The 24,316-nt window shown below is 38.8% G+C and overlaps 1 protein-coding gene across 1 annotated transcript; it reads left to right on the forward strand.

Annotated features, from left to right (window-relative positions):
- Positions 1–2,331: 2,331 nt before the first annotated feature.
- On the forward strand, positions 2,332–24,316 carry LOC117294826 (homeobox protein EMX1-like). Its single transcript, XM_033777362.1, has 3 exons — positions 2,332–3,177; positions 11,282–11,463; positions 21,663–24,316. The coding sequence occupies exons 1-3, from the start codon at positions 2,676–2,678 to the stop codon at positions 21,798–21,800; spliced, it is 822 nt and encodes a 273-aa protein (XP_033633253.1). The 5' UTR covers positions 2,332–2,675; the 3' UTR covers positions 21,801–24,316.

Consider the following 24,316-nt stretch of genomic DNA (forward strand, 5'->3'; position numbering starts at 1 on the left):
GCTAGGCCTATATGTAATTAAGCCTGTCAGTGTGACAGGCCTTACTCACAATCTCATATTATGTCTATCAATAGGCCACCATGGTTATCATTCACAAACCGGCGTACATGGCCTGTGCCGAAATCACAGCTCCTCGATCCCCCGGCACAACACTCCCCATGTAACACAAACCTTGCCATTAAACACTGTCACAGCATTTTAATCAGGAAAATTAAAGTCCCCATTTGTATACAAAACCGAAGTGAGATGTTTAACCAAAAGTGCTAATTTCCCCTCATGTATTCAGCGTTTACACGGACGTGTTACCATGGCGATGTAATTTGTTGTGTCTTTTTGAGACCGGCGAGTGTTTGTACCGACTTGACAGTTTTGCGAGAGGGGAGCTCGGGTCCGCGCTTCGGCATGCCGTCAGAAGAGACAAATTCACTGTGTATATTTACAGTTGCATGTCGCTGTATTTAATTATTTTGGTCGAGAGGGTTATTCATGTTGTATTCCGAGAGGGGTGCATAAGCTATGGATTTATTTATGAAGTGTATACACCCAATGGTTAAATGAGAATCGGGATGAGTGAGCAGCGAAGATTCGTGTGGGTCAAAGGTCATGATCAATAGATGATGTGTGGGCAATTTAAATACACTAGCACATTAATAACTGTCACTCTAGAATTTATCATATAGTTTCCAGGTGAACATTAATTATACTTCCAAGAAATTACAATCTAACATACCTGACTGATAGTTTCCCAGAAATGCTATTAATATTTTTTTCCAAAATGAGGAAAACAATAAATTTTGAAAAGGCGAGTTCAACATTCGATGCTTGAATGAGAATAAAGTAACGTTTCACTTATTTCGCTCTTCATGACTGATTGCCCTTTACAAGTTTGTTTAATTTCATGAACAATGTTGAGTGATTCGTTTCTTCGACAATTACCAATGTTGGCCGGCGTGCTTTAGTGACAAGTCAAAACATTGGTAAGGACGAAATAATCAAAGTATCTCTATTGTGCAATAATAACTCAAGTCAAACCACTTTTATCGCTTTGGGGATAATTCACGAGAAAACAAAGAAAGACAAGTATGGTTTTTATGACGCAGTTTTGTTTAGAATACCACAAATGTTTGTTTGTGTTTTAGTTTTTTTTTTCTTTTTTTTTTTCTTTCTTTTTTCTTTTGATATGCTCGTTGGATCAAAGTTTCTTATTCAAGTGTTTTTCGTTTTTTTAAATTTACAATTTAAAATGGCGTCACTTCCTTAACCCTAGCAGATTATTTGCATTGATACATATTATGTAGTTTTTGGTTCGCAAAGCAGATTGCAACTGTTTATTATTAATTATTTTGATAAATAATTCTGTGAGAAAAAAATGGTTGGTACTAGACCTAAAGCTATACTACAACCGATTTAACACCGTTTGTCTTCTACCCTCTCGCTCACCGGATATTTTCCCCCCTTCCGCAAAATGAAAACATAATCAACCACCAGTAAAAAGGATACAAAAGCCAACAAACGAAAACATTATTTACATTTGAGGAATAACGCGTCAATAATAACATTGTTCAAAACTATTATTCTCCCTATGTGTTGTGCCCTTGGTTTAGCTCCATGGTTTGACAATAAAGAGTATCTTGCTGCTTTGTGTTTGTGACAACACTACACCGAAACACCGGGTTGTATCCTCTCTCTACAATCAATGATGTCAGGAAATCCCACCGGTGGCGCTGTGCCAATGGTAGGGGTCCAAGTCAGCGCTGGGCCCCGTGGAATTTATTCACTCCTCAGTACGCGTATACTCTAATCACTGAGAGGACCAATTCCACACACGCAGAAAAACTACGCTGGAAGTGGTCCAGTGCATGTGTTGTGTATGGACTGCCTAATAACTACGTCATCCACTCACGGTGACTGGCCAGCCAATCATTTTCACGCTCTCTCAAGCCGTGTCAGACCGCGTACTCTGTCATGGCCCAATTAGTAGTAACTATGCAAATGGAACGATTAGCAGATTTTAGGGCTAGACTGCCGCTCGCTGGATAGGTTTTGTGTGTAGCGTGGTATGGTAGCTAGCTATCTTGCGCAGAGAGCTGACTAAAGTGGGGGAGTTTCATCAGTGTGATACAAATGGCACGGCGTTGACAGGTAACAAACCAGCGAGGAACAGAGTCTGAGTCCAGAGAGTCACGCCGCCACTTAACGGTGCAGTGAATCCCGTGGGCTACTCCAGCTGATTTTGCCTCTCACTTTAGGCCAACTAGAGCCATCTTCACGTTTAGATGCGATTCTATCAATCTACTTTTACGCACACCCACACATTGGTGGGACCGTCTACTTGCTACAGTACTTTGCAGTCATCATTGGACATTGGACAGGAAAACACTCTTCTATGCCTGAAGCCAATTTGGGCCAGAAAGTCCAGCTGATCACTCTTTTGGAATTTCCATACAGCAATCTTTTCTTGACACTACTTCTTGACAATGGGTGTATTTAACGGAAAATGATGTCAGAAACCATCCATGAGGTTTGATATTTCGCGCTGTAATTGTTTTCTACAGAGTGATATTTTGTGTTCACTTCAAAACAGAACAGTTCGTGAAGCAGTTACTTCGTGTGTATTCACGAAAATAGTGCACTGAAAGGATCGTGATCAAATCGTGAAATTGAACTGAGTTCTCATGACAATTAACTCACTGACTGTTGACACCATGTCTGCTGTAGATCTCTATCAACCACCCCCGCCTTCAAAGCCCAGTTGCTTCAGCATCGAGTCCCTGGTCTCGAAGCCGTCAAGTCCCCCAAATCCTCCCCCTGCCCCCACCACATCGTCGCCCGAGTCGGTGGGCTCACCGACGCCCTTTACCCCTATCGTCATCAGCAGACTTCACAAGCCAAGCCCGACATCGGCATCAGAGTCACCCTTCATCAGCTCTTTCCCGCATTCGATTAAAGGACTGTACCCGTCTGAGCTGGGCTACCCGTCAGAAAGCGCCCCGGCAGCCCACCCTGGCTTTCCCGTACCGCAGCCGTTCGGTATGCCGCCGCCACACGGCTTCCCATCACCGCATCACCCGTCAGCCCTGGCCGGGGTATTCGGCTCACCGCCACGGCGAGAGCCGTTCGGACTGTACCCTTGGTTTCTGGCACGGAATAGGTTATTCGGACACAGAGGTTTTCCAGGTAAGTTTTATCTTTATACAGACCCATCACGACCTGTATCCAACAATAGACCCAGTAACTGGGAGTCTGTAGTACGAACAAGCAAAGTGTCAACATTTGTGTTTAAAAAAATAGTAAAGAGCCCCTTACAGGGTCTCGTCAAAGTAACAACTAGCAAGCAATGACGGAAACTCACCACAATTTTAATTTAAAAAGCACGAAAGTACTCCATAAATAGGATTGTTTCAGACAGCTTTGCTTTTTGTTCTTTTTTTTTTACAGCTATCTCTTCGTGTCAATTCAAAACAGTTGTTCAATATAACATCCATGAAATAGTTCAGGGCAACCATATTCCTTTGATCACACGTTTGTGTACCAAGCTCTTTAAAATCAAGCAAAAAATACAGCGTGTTTGTGGTGTAAATTACAATGTCAGATCATGTAAACAAGATAACGTCATAAAGTTGTTTGTCCAAAAAACTTGATCACCCTTCGTCTGATGGTGAAGAAGTCCTTGAAAAACTTTAACCAGGCAGAATGAAAGTTCATTTTCAACTATTTGCAACTTCACACGATCACCTGATTGATTGGATTTGATTGAAATAATCAACCTCTTAGAGGAAGAGAGTTTGTTATTCTTGCATTTCTGCCTCAAAGGAAGTTTAGGTTACACACAACTTAACATTGATTACAGATCTATCATTCTCCAAAGACTGGTCCCTCAGTTCAAGTTGTACTTTAAGTGTATGCTGGGCTCGAATTTAAAAATCATTAAGATTCATCACCTTATTAAGATGAGTTGTAAATAGCGCCGTATTGATTTGTATTGTGCCATCACACTTTGCTTTGTAATGATGATGTTTTACACCCTTTAGCTCTTGAGATCAGCCCCGTAGTACTACTATAAACTGTTGTCCATTGAATTATCCACTCTGTATTGTTATTCTACAAAACTAAACTTGATTTCAGACATCATCACCGTCTACAATGCGAAATAAGCTCTATGTTTATAAATAAAAACAGATAATTAATCAAGTTTCCCTAGGTGAGCCTTGTTTCGGCATCACTGAAAAAGCCACTGGACACCTATGGCAATTGTACTCCAACTTTGTGAATCCCAACATGACAAAACAAACAAACAAACAAACAAACAAACAAACAAACAAACAAACAAACAAACAAACAAACAAACAAATAAACAAACATGTTAAAGTGTTGGCTCAATTGGTCATCGAATTTGCAAGACAATAATGAAAGAAAAAACACCCATGTTGCATAAACTTGTGCGCTTTCAGATGCCTTTTTATAATTGAGTGAAAAATTACCTTTCTCAAAAACTACGATAACTTCAGAGGGAGTCGCTTCTCACAATGTTGTTATACTACTAACAGCTCTCGATTGCTCGTTTCCAAGTAAGGTTTTATGCTAAAAAGTAATTTGAGCAATTACCAATAGTGTCCAGTGCCTTTAAATTTTCATCAGATGACTTAGTTCAGATGACTTGGTTCACTCTGTGTTTTGACGTCAGTAATAAGCCAACCTTAAGTTCACAATTTACTTTCTTTCTGTAACAAGCACACAAAACAACACATCAATATTTGTGTAAAGATTAGTTGCAGAACCCTGTGAAATACTTTTGCAAGGTTGTTGTTTCCACACAAATGTGCAAAACACCTTTTCAACGTTACTTGTTTTTTTGTTTTTTTACTTTTTCGAATAGGACCGTATATAATAAGTTGCCATTTTGTTTCATAAACAATTCAAGAAGAGTTAAGAGCATTGAGTTCACAAAATTGCAATACACTTCTTTAATAGTACCGAATAATAAGTTGCATTTTTTTTTATAAACAACTCAAGAAGAGCATGAGTTCGATTTCCAAGAATAGCTTTTGCTCAAAATCGATCCACTGAATGCTCAAGTTTAAGTTGCTTTTCAGCCGGGCATTGTGTACGGTACCGTCAGTTGTGACGATCGCTTTACGAATTGCGCGCCACGCGAGGGCCGTTCATGGCCGGTCTTAAGACTCCGAGACCATGGCGTTGATTTATGCAGTGGAAGTAAGCAGTGTTATTACGGGGGCCAAATCCTCCCGATAGCCCCATAGGGGACGGAGGCCTCTAAACACTAAGCATTACAAAGCACAATAGAGTTTGCACATGTTAACGGCTTGACTTTACTCCATTCACAAAAATAATAAGGGGTTTAGCCGACTGCTCAGTGCGGTATTGACATGGTTTTTTTTATACACCATCGATCGTATCGTTCAGCCACTGCGGGTAGAAATATCCCCTACACACACCCAGTGGCAAATTGCCGTTTTTAATCCCTTTAAATTAAACGTATATACCGTTATATGAAATTACTCTAAAGTGAAAGGAACGTTTTCCCTCTCAATTATCGGGCAAAACTAGTCATATAGTAGTTATCCATAGAACATCGATCGAACTGTCATGTTATTCTAATTACAAATTATCTCATAACAAATGATTATATGAAAACCGTTTTCATTGATTTCGTGTTTGACTAAAAGTGAAACAGTTTTGAGAAGTGGTGTTATTGATGTTATCATAATTCAAAGACATTGGCTTTAGTCTAAATATTGTGTGCAACACTTACCGTCTTCCCCGCAATAAACTTATGAACGAATATAATGTTAATAATTCCACTGTAGGATTTTAAACTCCTCAATGGTTGAAATCCAAAAGATTTCAATTTAAAGCATAATTGTTTCTAACCTTCAGACAAAATTTATCGCAAACCTGAATCCTAAACAGTAGTTCTCTCGCATTTCTCTAAGTCTATAAGCTAAGGGGTTATATGCAAGCTTAGAGGGTACAGGTAACACAGTTACAGAGGCTGGGGCTTTCCATGTCTGGTGTCAAGCCTTCTTGTCTGAGATTTGTCCTTATTTGGCTCATGCAACACAACTAAAACTGTTTTTAGATAACTTTTGTTTTCAATTAAAAATCATTTTTTTAGACTGAGGATCTTCAAGTATTGTCACTAATGTCGCCCCTTATTGTCAAAGGTTTGGTAAAAAAGTCAGGTCGCTAATACAGATAAATATTTGTATGCATCTAACGAAGGTCCTACTCGTTATATATATATTGTTTTCCAAATAAAGTCATTCTAGGAAACCATTGTATTGTTACAATCATCATCAAAAACCACCCAAATCGATCTGCTCAACAGGAATCACAGATGATAAAACAAACGTCAGTTTCCACCTAATCTAAATTAATACTATGTACAAATAATAATCAATTTCAAAGCAACAAGTATAATGCCAACCAATTATCCTAACAGGCCAAAACCCAATAATATGGCAATGGATTGCCAATTAATCCAAACGACCCTTTGCTTCAAGTTTTTCCTGGCAATTGGCAATCCAATTATTACAAAGTACGTGATTAGTTTTTATAGCTTTGTAAACGGTATACGCTTTACCGTAATTACTCGTACAAACGTTTGTTTCGTATACTGGACCTGTACATGAATTAATTAGCCATTTGGAATCATAATGCCGAGGCCGTTGTTAGTTGTCACAACGAGTCGGTAACTAGACTTCAGTCAACTCCCGGTAATTTAGGCCCTTTTCGAAACCACGGCTTCGGCTACAGATTCGGCTCAGGCTAAAGCTTCGCCCCGCGGTTGTTTTTACAATTGCGCGTGTTTGCGTGTACGCGCTCGGGGCTCTAGACGAGAGAGGATGGAACCTGAAGCCGAATCCAAAGCCAAAACCGTGGATTCGAAAAGAGCCACAGTGTTGCTCATTCGATTGCTATCTGGCGGGCTCTTTAGAGTATAGATCTCTGTATTTTAAAGTTTATGTTGCTAAGTGCAATCAATAATCCACTAGTTCAGCATTCATATCCAGGCAGAGATATACATATGTAATATTAGTTATAACTTATATTCAGTTATAATAGTGCAATAATCACTGTGTTTTTGTCGGAGAATCAATACACGTGAACACAACCCAAGTTCGGAAAAGTTGGTGGAGACAACTTTGCCGACGTTCCAATCGAACTGCAGTCAACTGAAAGGCCATTTTGTTATAATGGAGTTTCTCACCCCTTAAAGTAACAACCGGTTCCAGTATACTAAGACGGTTTCGGCTCTAGATTCGGCACAGGCTAGCTTGGTTCCGCGGTTGTTTTGACAATTGCGCGTGCTTTGTGTACGCACTCTGAGGGCTTCAGACGAGAGGACGGAGCCTGAAGCCCAATTTACAGCCGAAACCGTGGGTTCGAAAAGGGCATATGATTCACCCCTATACGCGAGTAAAAAATGGGATAACTTTGGCACCATAGATATGTGGAAGGGTTTCATTGTGTTTTCTTAACCAGTGTTATAAGATCGTAACATGAAACTTCATGGTATTCTGTTTGGAAAAACAATTAACCATCAATCTTTACATTTAAAGTTAATCTTGATTTTTTTTTGCTATATTCTTAGCCTAATGATGATGTGTGGATTTTTAAGCACAAACATTGCGTGAAAATATTTGTGTTTTTTTAATTTCTGTGTTAACAAATCATTTTGAACGATGTTGGCTTACTTTTTTTACAGTGTTTTTGGCATCAATGTATAGAAATAAAATAGTTATTGAGCCTTTTGTTTTTCAGTAAAATATTAAAAAGATATAGGGCTGGACTTAGCTGCCAAAGTTGCCCCGCAAAACCCTGGGTAAAAATTATTCGTTTTCATGATCTGTCAAGGTAAAGGATTACCCAAATGTCACAAGGAAGATTAAATATGTTCAGCTTCGACCACGGACAAAGTATTGCTCCACCATTCATACAAAAATCTGCAAAAGTCACCTTATTTTACGGCACGATACCTTCGTATATGTGTCTTAGTTCCATTTGATCAAAAACAAACTCGCAAAGTATGTAATATTTTATCTAAATACTTGTAACTGAGATTCATAAAAAAAAATATTATTACTAAAGTTTCTCAAATACACTTCCAAGCTTTATCTATATTGGCTTTTTGAAACCCGGATACATTTCTGGTTAATGATGTTGTGAACTTATCTTTTATTACATACCAAAAAGTTCATAGACGTTTTGCTAATGGTTATAAGAACCTACATGTTATCTGTACGTTTTTTGTGTGTGTTTTTGTGTGTTTTTTTTTTTGTTTTTTTTTTTTTTTTGGGGGGGGGTATTTTCCTCTCATCGGGTTCTGCCTAAGGAATGCTTCATGATAAAGCAAAAGATACTACTTTAATGTTAGCAAATTAAAGTGAAACCTGAGTAGAGCTGTTATTCCATAATACGGAATTTAGAGGGCGTGGTTATGGCATCGTCTGAGCCATTGAGGTTCAAATCAGATGTAAACTTTGACAATGAGTCACTGATCTTGAGGGTGAGAAAAGGGTTTTAAAAGTTAAAAGTTGTTCTTAAAGTCACCTGGAAATAGAATTTGTTTTCTTTCAAACATAAGAGTATATGCTTACGAACAATAAAACAATTTTTTTAGTAATTGTTTGTCACGACTTATATGTTTAAAAAATATATAAAGTTGTTTGGGGGGCTGACTCTGCCTACCCCTTTTGTGACGTCAATCGAGGCAGACTTTGCCTGCAATGCGTATAGTAAACACACGTGCAAAGTACATGTGCGTCCAAGTCGTGAGTTGGTACATTTAAAAAAGAAAAAAGTGTTTTTCTGCATTCAGCAGCAATAACACCTGGTCGGCAGTGCCGGGAATTTTTGTTTTTGTTTTTTGAAACGTACAAACTCACGACTTGGTCCGTACATGTACTTTGCAATTGTGTGTACTCTACGCATTACAGGCAAAGTCTGCCTCGATTGACGTCACGAACAGCGCCCTCTCGGGTCGGGGTCTACTCTTAAATTTTTAAATAACATAAGAACTGATTTTTTAAAACCTTAGTTAACTGTTTATTCACATTCCACTCATCAAAACACATATATTAGTGACAAAAGCTTTATTTTGAAAAAATACCACTTCCAGGTGACTTTAAATGAGGGACAATTATTTGCAGTAGGCCTACGCCCAAGAGCTTTGTCATCCGTACAAAGATTTACATTACAGGTACTGTACACTATTGGTAATTACTCAAAATAATTGTTTGCATACAAACAATTACTTGGTAACGAGCATTTGAGAGCTGGAGCTGCTGATAGTATAAATATTGTGAGAAACGGCTACCTCGGAAGAACGTAGTTTTTGAGAAAAATTAAAAGACTTCAGCTGAAGCCTTCTATTAGACATCTGAAAGCACACAAAGTAATGCAACAAGGGTGTTCTTTCTTTCATTATTCTCTTGTAAATTCGATGACCAATTGAGCCCAAATTGTCACAGTTGTTTTATTCATATAAACTGGGAAAACATGTCTTTGGTTTGACAATTATCAAACGTGCCAAGCGCCTTTTAAAACTCGAGCACGTCAACAACTGCTAACTATTTTGTGTCTAGAGATGTTAACAACACTGCAAAACATCTTCGGTGGGTTTAAAAACACAGGCTGGGGTCTCTATAACAGTGTTTATTTGAGGTGTTTATTAATTAATAATTCCAGATCCGATCTTATAACAAATTGACTCTTGGTCGCATTACACTTGTCGCACATCTTCCCTTTCGATAAAAGACTAGAGAGGAACCGCTCCCTATCTAACATCACTTACCCTGATAAGAATGGCAAAGCAATTAAAAACAAAACCGATCTGTTTGTCCTTGTTAAGCGATGATTGCATGGCTTTATACATCGCCGGTGTGGGCTGGCTGGGGGCTACCCGCGGCCTTCTTTGAAGGCCTAAACTCCCCCCAAACAGACAGCGGTAAGACAGTTAGTCAAAGATCTCTTATTACAATATGTAAACCTCGTATAGATATAGTGTTAATACCACCATAGCCTGGCCGGACTAAAACAAAATAACACAAACCAGGCAGGCTGTTATAATCATAATATCCAAGTTGTCTCTTTCGTTCGGCTCTCAAGATGAACCGTTTCGCGATTGCGGGCTGGGGGCGAAGTTGTGATTTCGGTATGCCATTTATTTAAATATGCCCACGGGTAATGTTTGGAATCGTGGAGGCATTGGAATTTGCGAGAATTGAAACTGTAGTAACGTGTTCAAATTAATGTGTTCACTTCAAGTCATTGCAGAAGAACATAGCGCAGTGTCACATACTGTATACACGAGTGATGAGGTTGCGAGGTTTCATGTTTTGGACAGTTCTACACCTCAAGTAGACATTCTGAGATATGGTTTTCATAATTATGACACTGCTCTAAAGGTTTGGGTAATTTTGTCTTAATACACAAAAGTGCAATCCTAGTACTAGCCATTATCTCAAAATGACTGATTACCTTCGTCAATGACGTGTTATAATTTAGTTCCTTAAACTCGGTTCACTGCATTTCCAGTGTTGGAAATTTATCTATAATTATCACTTCAAACCTTTAAGACAAATTTGTTTTCTCAAGTATGTAATTATATTATCTCTACACGCAAACCAAGAGGCCAATGAGTTCCATCCGTGTCTTTGTAAAGAAACTCCTCTTAAATTTTAGACATCTCTATTCATCCCTGAAACTCTTCGACCATTATCTGCCAAGAATCTGGTCGAATTTCCCGGGCCAAAATCATATTTCATACGGCGCGGCAGCTGGCTTTATCCGTGAATGCACGGCTATTCTTACCCAGTGTGCAGACGACAAAATGATCCCTACAAAAATGCGCGTTTTTTATAGATTAACCGTGTAGGACCCGGGGGCGTCCATCGACCGTCAAATTGGCCGTTAAGTGGCCCTTTACAGCAACGATTTCCCGGGCTTTTATTCAATGGTTGATATGCAATGACCACCGTATCATATCTCATGGCTGGTCGATCGAGCTGACGAGCGGACTAAACTCAAGAGATAGTCAGAGGATGCCACAATAGCAAAATGTTTTAGGATCACTTCAAAAACGACCTGAAGGGTATTCCACACGAGGCAAAATTTGTGTCCTTTTCCTTTTATGTTGGTCATTGAAAGTGAGATTGTGGATGGGGGATAGAGGTTTGAGATCGAGGTTGCCGAGGCCCACCCTTTTCTGATGTAATTTCAAGCATTACATTTCATTTTTCTTTTTTTATTATCACAGGTGGAGATCTCGCGAACGGCGGTTTTTTCCTCCAACATCCTTTCCGCAAACCGAAGAGAATCCGAACGGCCTTCTCGCCGACCCAGCTTCTGCGTCTTGAGCAAGCCTTCGAGAAGAACCATTACGTCGTAGGAGCCGAGAGAAAACAACTAGCTGCCAATCTTAACCTCACTGAAACTCAGGTCAGTCACTTTTCTTAAAGAACAACACTTTCTTAAAGGAAAGGTACAATGTTATGCAAGACAGTTCCCTATAAAGAACAAAATCTACTTGGCAAGTAGATACACACATGGTGTTACCGCAAACCAAAAATATATAGATTCTTATTGTGGTGGTATGATGGACATAATGCAAAACACGCCCACTTTAATCATTGCTCAAAGAAACTTTACAGGCCGGTTTTGCCTTTCTTTTCTTTTGTTCTTATAATGATTTTAGTCGTAGCAACGCGTGAAGCCACGGGCTTGCTATTACGCGATATAAAAGGCTCGACATTTTAACACCACATTTCCTAACTACTGTGAACGCGAGCGTTTGCCGCAGAACGAAGTGCATTCTGGGCCTTAGTTAGCAACAAAGTTTGGTCGCCTACTAGACCAGCATGCACCTCATTCCAAGGTTAACGCATGCGCACCGAGTATTTACGATAGTGTGTAAAATGGCGATCAATGTTAAAAATGGCTTCGCTAATGAAATGAGAGCATGCACGTTGAACACACATCTTTGGGGCCTGAGTAAAAAACTTCGCTTTGTACCAAAACGGCCGTGGGGGAAAAGTAGTTCTCCGTAGAACCGAATTTCTCTGGTTTGAACAAGGCCCCTTGTTTGTTTCTTTGTTTATTTATTTATTAACTAACATTGTTTAGAGGGGAACCCACGTTGAACGTGATTCCAATTTAGCGTTGACCTTGAGACGAGTGTATGGTTTCATGGTTTGGATGGGAAAAGGCTTTGAAATGAATTCAATATTTTCACGGTGATGTTTGCGTGACGGGAACTAATAGCAATTTCAGTAATGTTTTGTATCAAACAAATTTGTATCTCTGTTAGCATTTGTTGTATTTTCCCCGTCACATCTGACTCTATAGGTCTCTGTTTGTATAGTAAAGCAATTATGCATTGGTTTGGGTAATGCACACTTTCAATTGCCGAGTTTTGGCAAAAAACAAATGTTCAGGAGGTGTGCTGAATTGGATCGCGGGATGAAAATATTATGACAACTGAAACAACGGCCTGGCATCGTCAATACACAAGTTAGATATCATCCTTGATTGAGAGCCCTGGCACGGGCCCTCCCCATGCCAAGTAAAACTAGACAATCTACACACTGAAAATATACAGTTGCATTGTAATTTCCCCACATAGAACACCTTATCGCTTCGGGCATTGTGTACATTCGCTATGCATTTTGTTTGTCATGTAGCCCCATCTCGCACCATTTCCAGTATTGAGTGCAACGTGTAATAACAACAACTCCCGTCAGATCCTCGCTTCGTGCCGACAAAACTTAATTTGGGGCCCAGATTTGCTCTCGATTATTCTATTAGAGCTGGGCCGCAGAACCGTCAGCCAGCCCAGAACCCGCCGGGGTACATTAAGCTTTATTTAAAGCGATACGTCTTGTGTAATGTGGTTTTGATTTGAGCATTAAGAGAAGATTCCGATGGCTTTTTCTTAAGATTTGGTTTTTTTTCTTTATGTGTGAAGGCAGCGCACACACGCTGAATTAAATAGCCTAACACAGCAAGAGAAAACATTGTTAGCAAAAGGAAACGGTAGCGTGTTTGAATCTAAGTGAGTCAGCGCATTTATGGGTTATATATAAAACAAAGCAGTAAGAACATCATTTGAAGAAAACAATCTCAGCGGTTTCTCAGAGCGATATGTTTTCAGGTGGGAATAGCTTCTTCGTTCTCTTTCACTCAGCCAATCGTTGGACAAATTTTGCATAACATTTGCACAAATTTGACTAAACTAAATCACTTTAGAAAGAACATTTTTGCTGGTAGTTTACTCCTATACAACGGTCTGTGGTACGTGTAAAAAGCTATTTTGTTCTTTTTCGACGACGATGTATCGGACAAATCATATTCTCGTCACACATCAGCCAATCATGGATCAAATCGATGCATAAAATTTGCATAAATTTAAATATGATCGACAAAGAATAGATCTTAAAAATCGTCCCGACTATGTTATCATGCAAGTGCTATGCCTGATCAATGCTAGCTCAAACCCCTTAACAAGAACACATGATTATTTTCATGATAAATACTGAACAAAATGTCGTGACTCTCAGCATCTGCTGGGTATAATGCACACTTCTGAATTTAAAGATAGATACCCAACACTACATTGTCCATGTTCCCTCTTAGTTTTTGTACTTGTACAAACTAAATGACATTTACCTGATTCTTGTTGTAGTGGGTTGCGGTTAATGATTTGCTGATTGTCACAAAGGAAACATGTGAATGCTTTCAAACGGAAAACGATGGTATTTAGTTTGGCATCCGATCTCTTTCTAAAACGGAACATTGCAAACATTTTCCCACGGTGACATTGAGCAACTCTATTTTGTTGTTATACATTGGTTTCGTATACACCTGGATATGGCCTTTATTATACATGTTTGTAACCAAATTTAATGGCTTACATTTTTTGTTTTATAGCTATAAGTAGCAAGGCGCCTTTACACCATTACTAAACCCCGTTCATTAGCCAGAGGTATTCTGAAACCTCCTGAGGAGTATGCATCCCCGTAAGACAGTTCTTTGGAATTTATTACCCCCCCCCTCTTCTCCTCAAAAGGGCAGAGACCTATATAATGAAGTCTAAAGGAAATCTCTCTTTGATCTTACTTTATCATAAACAAATCAGACAATCATGTTTTTGAATTCGAAGTCAAAGTCCTTCAAAGATATTTCGCCCAGTATCTTCATTGGGTAAGGAGAATTCTGGATACTGTTTCAATTTAGCGAGTGGCACATCTGTTTACTGATTTGGCTTACCCTCTGGTAATTAAGGGTGCTACATTATAAATAAATCATGAACAATTCCCTATGTCAACTGATAATAGCTTTGTTGAAAAGTGTTCCCAGTTTTTTCACCATTGGACAAAATCGTCGTTTAGAACTTGCATATCTAGATTAGGTTTCCTTCTAAAGTTCACACATGTTCTGTTCTTTTTCGTGTTTTTTGTTGTTGCATAAACTTTGCTCTGCTCTCATCATTGAACAAGTTCATCTGGATTGTTGAATCTTTTATTTCATGTGCTCTGCTGCTCTGTTTTTCTTGACTTTTCAGCGCGTCATCTGTGCTAGATATAATGCCCGGTGCTTCCTTGTAACTCACCGTGAAAGAATTAACACTCTTAGTGGGTCTAAATAGCACAATACACGGCCACTTTGCAGTGTCAGCACGCTCATATCCTGCCCTTCCGGAAGAGTCCAACAGAAATCATGAAATGCTTTTAGGAAAAAAACAGCACTTTCATTTCAGCCCCATGTTTTCCCAGCGCGTCCCTCAAGTGGAAAACGATATATCGCACCACGGGTTAACTATAAAAGCAAATTTGTACGCCAAACAATTCATTTCCTGTTGTAAAATTCTCCATTTACTTTTCACCTTCATTCAGATGCGTTTATGGCGGTTCGGACATTTTATTGTGTGCAACGAATCGGTCGTATATGAAATCTTTTCACGGAACATCCCGTGAGCAGAAAGTGCGAGTGTTTTCTGGGTTTTGAGAAGCGATCAGAGCAATGTGTTGTTTTGTTGGACAACAAAAGTATAAACTGTTTTTTGATATGTACCTATGATCATTCATCATGTGTTTCTGAACAAGCAGGGGAGGCTGGGGCTCGACCGATCAGGCTGGTGGTTGATAAACAAACTTTTCACACAAAAATACTAATTATGGCGATCATGCTGAGATGATTTATTCTTATAGGTCTATGTGCGTATGCTGGTTTCTGCATAATTTAAATAAATACAATTAGGAATACTAATAAGTCATTGGCTGTAAAGACAAATTGTCGCTTTGTTATCGACTTCAAAGGCTTTTAATGTGGCATTTGCGATGGATTATTGAAGATATGGGGGGCTACACAAATTAAACAACGCTGTAATTCAATGCCTAAACGCTTCATGGTGGAGTGTGCAAACACACAAGCATAATTATTGTTGTGCCATTTATTTTCACTAAAATGGATGCAGTCCTATTAATAAATGCACACACACGACAGTGCGACATGACAAAACGGTGAACATTACGGGCAATGAAAACCAGTTCATGGCCATTGCACTATTTTGAGATCAAATTGAATGGATACGTTTATAGGATGTGCAGGTTGCCACAAACAAGTCTTACAGCTACTCTTGCTATTAAGGGCTATACAAAAAGAAAACATTTATTGATGAAAATAATTAAGGGGAGCTGAAGCTTGGAATTAATATTAGTAAGGAACCCTGCATTAGTAAGGAACCCTGCAGAAACCTGGGTGTGGAAAAGGGTATGATTTGTTACATGTATTTACCAAAATCAAATCAAAATAATACTCCTTTCTCTCTTCTGTATTAGTGGCAATTTATAAAACCCAGGGTTTTGCAGTGTATGGAGAATACTGGTCAAAGGTTCAAATTAAAACCGCGTCAAGTTTCGAAACATTCAAATGTTTTGATTTTATGATCAACTTGTTTCGATATAACACGGATCTTCAGCGCAGTATACGGTGAAAAGAAAACCAAATCAAGCTAATGTTTTACTTTCCTTTTAATACAAAATAAAAGGTTCACAACAATGGAAATAATAAACAAAGTACTATTCCCGTAAACTATTTAACCGACTATTAACCAAACGCAGTCCTAATGGATGCTTCAAGCTCAAAGAAACAGATGTGTCAACTTTCGAAATCGCGGCCCGCGTTGAAATAACAGAAAAGTGAAAGCAACAATTTGATTTTGGCAGAGATAGAAAAGCTAATGAGTAACTTGTCCTTTCGATTTGAAGTGGTTTGCTGTTTTTTGTGTGGACCATTTTTCTTAATCGATCACAATGTGAAACATCAATCACAGTTTCGTATCGTTGAGGATTGGTTGTATTATAAATACTAAAGTGTGTAGCTTTTTTAGTGTACACAAAGTTCGCTTTTGATGTGCAGCATAATTTTTAGTGTGTTACAGGTAGATGGCGGGGGTGATTGAATTTGATTATCCTGCGTGTTTGGGTTAAAAAAATGACGAGAAAACTCGAGAATATATCTTCGCAACGGGCGTTCTCGTGAAAGAACGCGGTTGGGTATGATTTTATTTTATTTTATCTTAAAGGAACACGTTGCCTTGGATCGGACGAGTTGGTCTATAAAAAGCGTTTGAAACCCTTTTTTATAAAATGCATATGGTTGGAAAGATGATTTAAAAGTAGAATACAATAATCCACACAAGTTTGCCTCGAAATTGCGTGGTTTTCCTTTTACTGTGCGAACTAACACGGTCGGCCATTTATGGGAGTCAAAAATTTTACTCCCATAAATGGCCGACCGTGTTAGTCGACGATGTAAAAGGAAAACCGTGCAATTTCGAGACATGTTTGTGTGGATCATTGTATTCTACTTTTACAACATCTTTCTACCCATGTGCATTTTATAAAAAACGGTTACAAACGCTTTTCAAAGACCAACTCGACCGATCCCAGGCAACGTGTATCTTTAACAAGGCAATTGCTAAACCATATTTACACATTCTGGTGAACATCAGATATGCCCCCCCCCCCTTCTCTCTCCCTCCCTTCGAAAGAAAATAGTGCCGAGTGACCCAATGGGGTGCGTATGGTTTGAAGTCAGGATGTCAAAATGCTGGGATCGAAAGGTCCTATAAACATTTCATTGGCATTGATTTACGCACAATGTGACCCACAATGTGAGTACAACTCAGTCTCTCCGAAGAGGGCGCTATATTTCAGAATTTAACAGCGTTTGTTTCTGATTGGTCCGAGCATGGTCCGAGCTGCGTTTGATGGCAATGACAAAATGAGTTCCGAATTTAAACAAGACTAAATTCGTTTGCTATTATACAGAACATCGTTCTCACTGTAAGGTTATAAACCTGATCTTGCTTCATGCATTTGCGGCATTGCATAATCACATCCACTCAGACAAAGTGCAAAATGTCACATGACGTCACTTCGAACGAAACCACAACTTACGTTTGTTGGATAAAGTTTGTCTTATTTCTTAGTGTTAAAAACTATCGTTTTCCAGTCAGATGGGGAGATATTAAATACTTGTTTTTGTTGCAAATTTGTCACAAGGCGGCCATGCGCAAGTTTCTGTTTGGGTGCATGAAAAGAACATCAACAAGAAAGGCTACACGTCGGAATTATTTTTTATTAACTCACCAGTTCGAGACAACTTTAAAATGAAACGTCTCATTTGTTTGAAAACATTTCAACGGGGTAAAACGAAACAAATAATTGTTGTAAGTTAATTCTTTTTGTAAAAAAGTTTATTTACGTAATACACATTTTACATTCTCGTTAGCCATATCATATAGAGATAGAATTCAGGTCTTCGTCATTTAATCGTTACTTGATAATAGCAATGATAAGACTGGAGTCAGTTACGTTATATTAATCAGGGTATTTGTCGATAGTCAGCAAGTCTCAACATTTTATGAGTTTCCATTACTGGTTTTTGTTTTTCTTTTTGTATCAAAGAGCTATGATTTGATGGGTACCATTGGGTGATACGATATGGCGTTTGATAAGCTAACGACAAGCCCGGTCTCCAGGTGTTCAGAGTTGGGGTGGGGTTTTGGAGCTTGACGCTGTGAACAGTTCCCCGCCTTGTGTGGAACGACTTGCCTGTCACCCTTAGATCACAAACTGACATTTCTTCATTCAAATCCAATCTCAAAACTTACCTCTTCAGTCAAGCCTACCATTAATTTTTCCCTTGGTCATATTTTAGCGCAGTGAATAGTTTTTCTAGATACCAGCGCTTTATAAGATTTATTATTATTATTATGAATGTAGAGCTGACAAAAATAGTCGCAGACGTTGATCATGTTTTATGTGATCAACAGGAAATAAATTCTTTTATGTGATCATACATGAAATAACATTCCTGTAAACATGTGGGCCTTATCCATTGTTTAATTCGATAGAAAGTGAAAAAACATGCACAATTTTCGAATATCCATATAACACAATTTGTCCTAAATTTTGGTTGCAACAACCAAAGTCACGCGTTGCCTTTTTAAAAAGGTTTTCAAATACAGTTTTCTCGAAATCATTTCAGTGGGAAATATTTCACAGAAACAAGATGTATTGGTTCTAGTATAATCAGTAAGATTTTCTGACTAAAATTGTAAAATGATGGTTTTTATCTTAAACTGCCTTTTGTTAAAGAAACAAAAAAGTTGCCAGAACCTTTACAAAAATACAAACTAGTAGAAAATAAAAATAGATACTGCTTACTAAACTATAGCGATAAGTATTCCCGCCACAAACCAATGGCGCTACCCGATGGAGGTGTGAGCCTCGCGACAAAGGTTTTGTGCATCACATTTTGTTGTAGGGAAAACGAGGTTTCAAACAACTGTTTAGAAACAACAACAAACAATAATATTTTTGTTGTTTTTTTAATAACTGTTACTCATCAGAACCCCACACCCACCAAAGAAAGTCTGAATCATAAACATGTTTGTATTATTATAAAAAATGTTTGTTTTCAATAAGCGTTATCTGGTATGAAACATATTTTCACAAAAATAATACAACAGGGGTGGGGAGTCCTAGTCTGGTGACCTTGTGGGGATGTGAACCCACTCGGTGTGGCAGGCTCACACGAGGGAAACAAATGGTGAACAAAGACTAGGACCCGGTGACAGGGGAGTGTCGAGGGATGATACTGCTCGAAAACACTTCTGGGAAACACCCTCTGGTTCTCATTCAAGAAATTGGAAAAACAGTATCCATTTTGTAAAAGTTCATTCGGTGAAATCGTGGGCGGTTCCTTGTCAATCATCTACGTGTACTGATGCAGTTTAAAAAAAAACTATCTGAACATGAAGGTGTTAAAAGGGACAGTCACTCTTTTGATCAGAACAATATGATTTCAAAAAATGATCATCAAACCAACAAAGCTGCTTGGGTGGAAAGTTGGTCCAGGCACAAACCACGCGTGAAATTCAGAAACGCACGACACCCAATTGTGTCAGGCTTTTCTGAAGAAAAAAACGGGGAATAGTTGGTTTCATGTATCTTCTCAGGCCTATTTTCTCACACTCAACTTCACTAACATTGAATGGGTGAATAACATGGAGCTAGCTATTGACATAATACAGTTGTGCCGTAATGTTGTTTTTAACTTTGGGTAGTGACACTCATTACAACTTGGGAAGACCTAAGAAAATAAAGAGATTCGTCCCTAGGTGTGATTCATCGCCAAAGAAATACTATTTACACAACTCTGCGATGAAGATAAGCAGAATTACATGGTTGGAACCAACGTGTCAATTTGGCATTGTATCTGATATTATTTTTGACAATGTGTTCAAGGGCCTTGTGGTAGGGTGCGATACTACTCAATTGAATGGCTATTACCTCGTTGAGAAATGTTTTCCCACAGACTCCTAGAATGTCATGGGGGCTGCCGCGATTATTGTCGGCGTGGCTTTTCAGGAGCGCCGCTCCCAATGATTTGTGTTTTCCCCTCTTCTTTACGGCACATTACATTCAATCTGAGTTTATCGATTCATTGGCCCTGAGTCAGACGATGATTTTTCTTGACTTAACAGGTACGATGATAAGTTGTAAGGCTGGCCTCGCTTTAACTGGGTTGTTTCTTCTTCAACAATTCCTCGACGTGGAGAAATCATAATGGGAACGAGCTGTGCGGCAACCTTTAATCCCTTATCGGCAAAAAACTGAACCCGCACCAATTATCTTTTGGGGAAAGTTACACAAAATAAATGTTTATTGTGCCAACTACAAGAAGCAATCAAATTCAAATCACGATTGTCCATAATTTTGTTTCAATTGATTTACCTTCTTTTTATTCAATGAGATTTGGCCAAAGGCCGGACGGTCACTTCAAGGTACAAGATCGAATTTATTCCCAGTCATACGAAAAACAGTTAAATACAAAATGTGTGCAATGCAGTCGCGTATAAAAACAGTAAAACAAAAAAATATGACACCATATTATTGATTTGTATCGTATACGTGGACAGCAACCGAATGTGTTTTGAGTGGGTTGTGATAATGTTGTCGATAATGTTAACTTGGACTTGCTTATGTGTTTCATTCATAAATTCTACAGTTCAGCATTCCTTTTAAAAAGAAGATAGTTTTGAAAGTGTCGGTGCACTCTCTTTATCACCTCAGAAATGTGGATAATATTCTCGGGTCCATATAAGGAAATGAGCAAGAGAGTCAGACAGTCCCCACAGTCAATGTCATTATTTTAGTTTTCGCGCCACACGCCTGGCAAGAGTCCTGTAGTAGTAGTATTATTACAGTCCCGTCTCACACGCAGACGTTCCGGACTATGGGTTAAGAAAGAAGACTTTGGAGCAAGCTCAATGGTAATCAAGCGACGATGAAGTGAAGTGCTTTTAAATTTAGGAGGAAGCTGTGACTTCCGTTGTCAGTAGAGCGGTACAGAAGAAAAGCATGTCTCATAACGTTGCCTGGGATTGAGAGATCGAGAAGCCTGTATACCTGTAGAGCCCGGTATATACCGCCAACAGGCCCCCGTGATGGATGGTCGGCCAGCGCAATTTAGCCGTTCCCTACGCCGTGATTCCAGCACGGTTCCCCCGCGTGCCACAGCGCTGGGGAAGACAGGATGGCCCGAGGGCGATTAGACTGAAAACTCCCCTCGCGCAATCCACCACTAATTCTGTCCCTGCTACTCGCCTATAAAATCCAAATCTATTGTCGTTTTAAAATGACTTTAATTGCAATGCTTTTTAAAAGGGAAGTCTGAGTTAAATGGCACTACTATAAAGGTACTTGTCGAGAGTATAGAAAATCAGGCACGATTCTGCGGTAATTACTCACCCCACTTACGGCACTGAGGCAATGGTAACACTGTTCCATTACAAAACCTTTCCCTTTTTTTATGTGTTTGCACAAAAAAGTTATTTCCACGACATTGTGTCAAAATACTCTAAGGACTTTGATTAATCTATGCCGACTTTGAAATGATTTGTGCAGAAAATAAGACCATCATACGAACACCCCCATATTGTGTCAAAAGTAATGGAAAATTTGAAAGAAATAATTCTTTTTCTTTTGTTGGCCCCAGACCGTAGAATCCAGTTTGATTGATAATTAAACTTAATTCAATTTCTTTGATATTATTTTTTCTTTCAATAGGTCAAAGTCTGGTTCCAAAATCGGAGAACGAAATACAAGCGAATCAAGACGGAAGAAGAAGGGGAACAAGACTCCAAGAAGAAAGGGTCTCATCACGTGAGTAGGTGGCGGATGGAGACACAGCAAAACTCGTTATGATAGTCTGACACTAAAACTCCGATTGTGACACATTTTTGGCGGGAGGATTTTGTGAGCCAATGGAAAGTGGAACCTGACTGAACTCTAGCAGTTGAACTCTACCACCATCAAGCAACCACCAGGCATACATGATCAGAAACTAAAGCGACTCGCATCACGAGACCGAGTTTGCAACGATTTCGGGGACAGTTTTTGTCAGAGGTTGAGAAATGTGGAAGAAAGACAACAACAGAAACTCCTACGGCATGGCCCGAAGTTCGTATTGGTACCATCGTCGATTGCAAAGAGGCTATTCATTGAGCTTATTGTCAAGCTTTCTGATGGGGGAAATCATGGAGAATTTTAACTTTAACCTGGGCTCTTGTTTATTATAATTTCGAAGCCCCCCTACCCTTAACAGTAAATGACTCATTCATTTAGCAGTTGTGCCGTAAATAGCAGCCAGTGGGAACGGGGCTGTTAGTCTCTTTACACGGGCAGGCTGAAGTGCAATGGACCGCTAATAAACGATGCTCCCGTGCAGGCGATGATCGCCGTGTGCCTATGGACCTTTAAGTCCACCAGCATTGGTTTTTGTTTGATGATTCAAACATTTTGGAGGGGAAAAATTGCCGAGTTAAGAAATTTGTGATATATATTTATATATGAACTCTAAAATCTCCTTCGATTTTGGGAAATATACGTGTATAATGTTAATGTATAAAGACTATTATTAAACCGTAAACAAATTTATAAATAAATAAATTGGTACGAGAAAAGACTTTTGAATTAAACGTTTAAGTTCTCGGAAGGATAGGATAAAAGATTCACTGACCCTTTGACATTTTCTACCAGATATTCACATCGTACTGTTCTTGTTATAAGCGCAAACCAAAAGTATATTTATTTATTTATTTGTGTTTGACTTCGGAAATGGGCCGGCCAGTTTCCTGAAACCTTAATCCGTGAAAAGTAAAATAATATGAAGTGTGGGGTGATAATAATATTTGTCATTTTGTGCACAACTATTTAGTGAAACAATGTGATTATATATTTTTAAATGTCATGTGTCAATATTTTCTATGGAACAAATATGGGACCTATAGTTAAATGTCGCTTGCCGATTTAAAATTGTCTTAATTGGAAAGTAGTTGTTTACAAGGTTATATATAAGGGTAATGTTTTTTATCCGAAACACTGTGATGTCAAGAGGGTCTGTATAAAACACTGGTAAACATTTTATTGTTCATGTATGTACTTCATCGGACACCATTCTTTATAAGTTTCGTTTACTTAAATGCATCACTCGGAATATTGGCCCACATCAATTCGCATCTAAACATTTTACTTAATATTAAACATAAACAATTGGGGTTGCGAGCAGCTGCTCCACTAATACGTTCATGCTGCCAGTTTAAGAGAATATGAGTTAAGTTTTTTAAGTTTGAGTGGTGCACAAACATTTGTCGTCAACTTGTCCACAATGTTTTGGGAGGGTAAGGGGTTCAAACATTGATAAGGGAAAACCAAATACACAAGAGTACAAAACAGTGTAAAATAAGCACCTGACATTTCGTCATGTGACCCTTTTTCTGTCAGGATTTTCTGTCAGGAAACTGAAAAAAAATTACCATATAAGCCACTGCTAAAAAATAAGATAAATATTAAGGAAGTGACACTACTTTCATGCTGTATCCTTTATTTTGTTTAAAACTGCATCTTCAAACTCATTTGTCAGCAAGCACACGGGTCCAAGTTAAGAGAGCTTACGATCAAACAATTTGCTTTTTACAAATTTGTTTTGTTTTCCACGCACAATGCAACAACTTTAAACCTTTCTGTATCTCACCCTCTGTGATGAGATTGTTTCTGGTAATCTCGAATTCCTCGCGATGTATCGGCAAATATTTTTTTGAGCTCTTTACAACTGGCCCTAAGTTGAAGCGGGGCTAAGTTGAAATGACTCACCCCCCCCCCCCCCCGAAATAGTTGAAAGCCTTCTTACTTTACACATATTAGCTTTGACTGTTATAGATTTGTAAAATGTAGCATTTTAGCCAAAGAGGCGCATCGGTCCAACGTATTAAAATAGAATATGAATAACAGTTAACGATATGCTAGCTATGTTAATGTAACACAGTACTGAAGGTTGAAGCCATTTAATTTGATTCATGATTTTACATATGTTCCTGCTGACATCTGGGTACAATGTCATGGAGACGTTTAAACATATATAGTTTGTATACTCGGCGAAACTACTCTTCTGTACTAACCATATTTGAGTGCTTTGATCTGTTGAATGCAAATCTGTTTAATTTCATCTTTGAGAGGGCAAGGTCTTTTTCATTTTGTAACGGGCACGCTTCCATTGGGAAAAGTCTAAATAATGAGAATCTGTACGAGAATCTGAAGGGCACCATGGCCAAGTCAACAGATACAGTGGCAATTCCAGACCGTGTAATTCCAGCAGCCGATTTCACAAAGAGTTAGGACTCGTCTTATCTCGAGTTAGGACGAGTAACTCTTCCTAACTTAGG

This window comes from Asterias rubens, chromosome 9 (assembly GCF_902459465.1).
Source record: "Asterias rubens chromosome 9, eAstRub1.3, whole genome shotgun sequence".
Taxonomy (NCBI): domain Eukaryota; kingdom Metazoa; phylum Echinodermata; class Asteroidea; order Forcipulatida; family Asteriidae; genus Asterias; species Asterias rubens.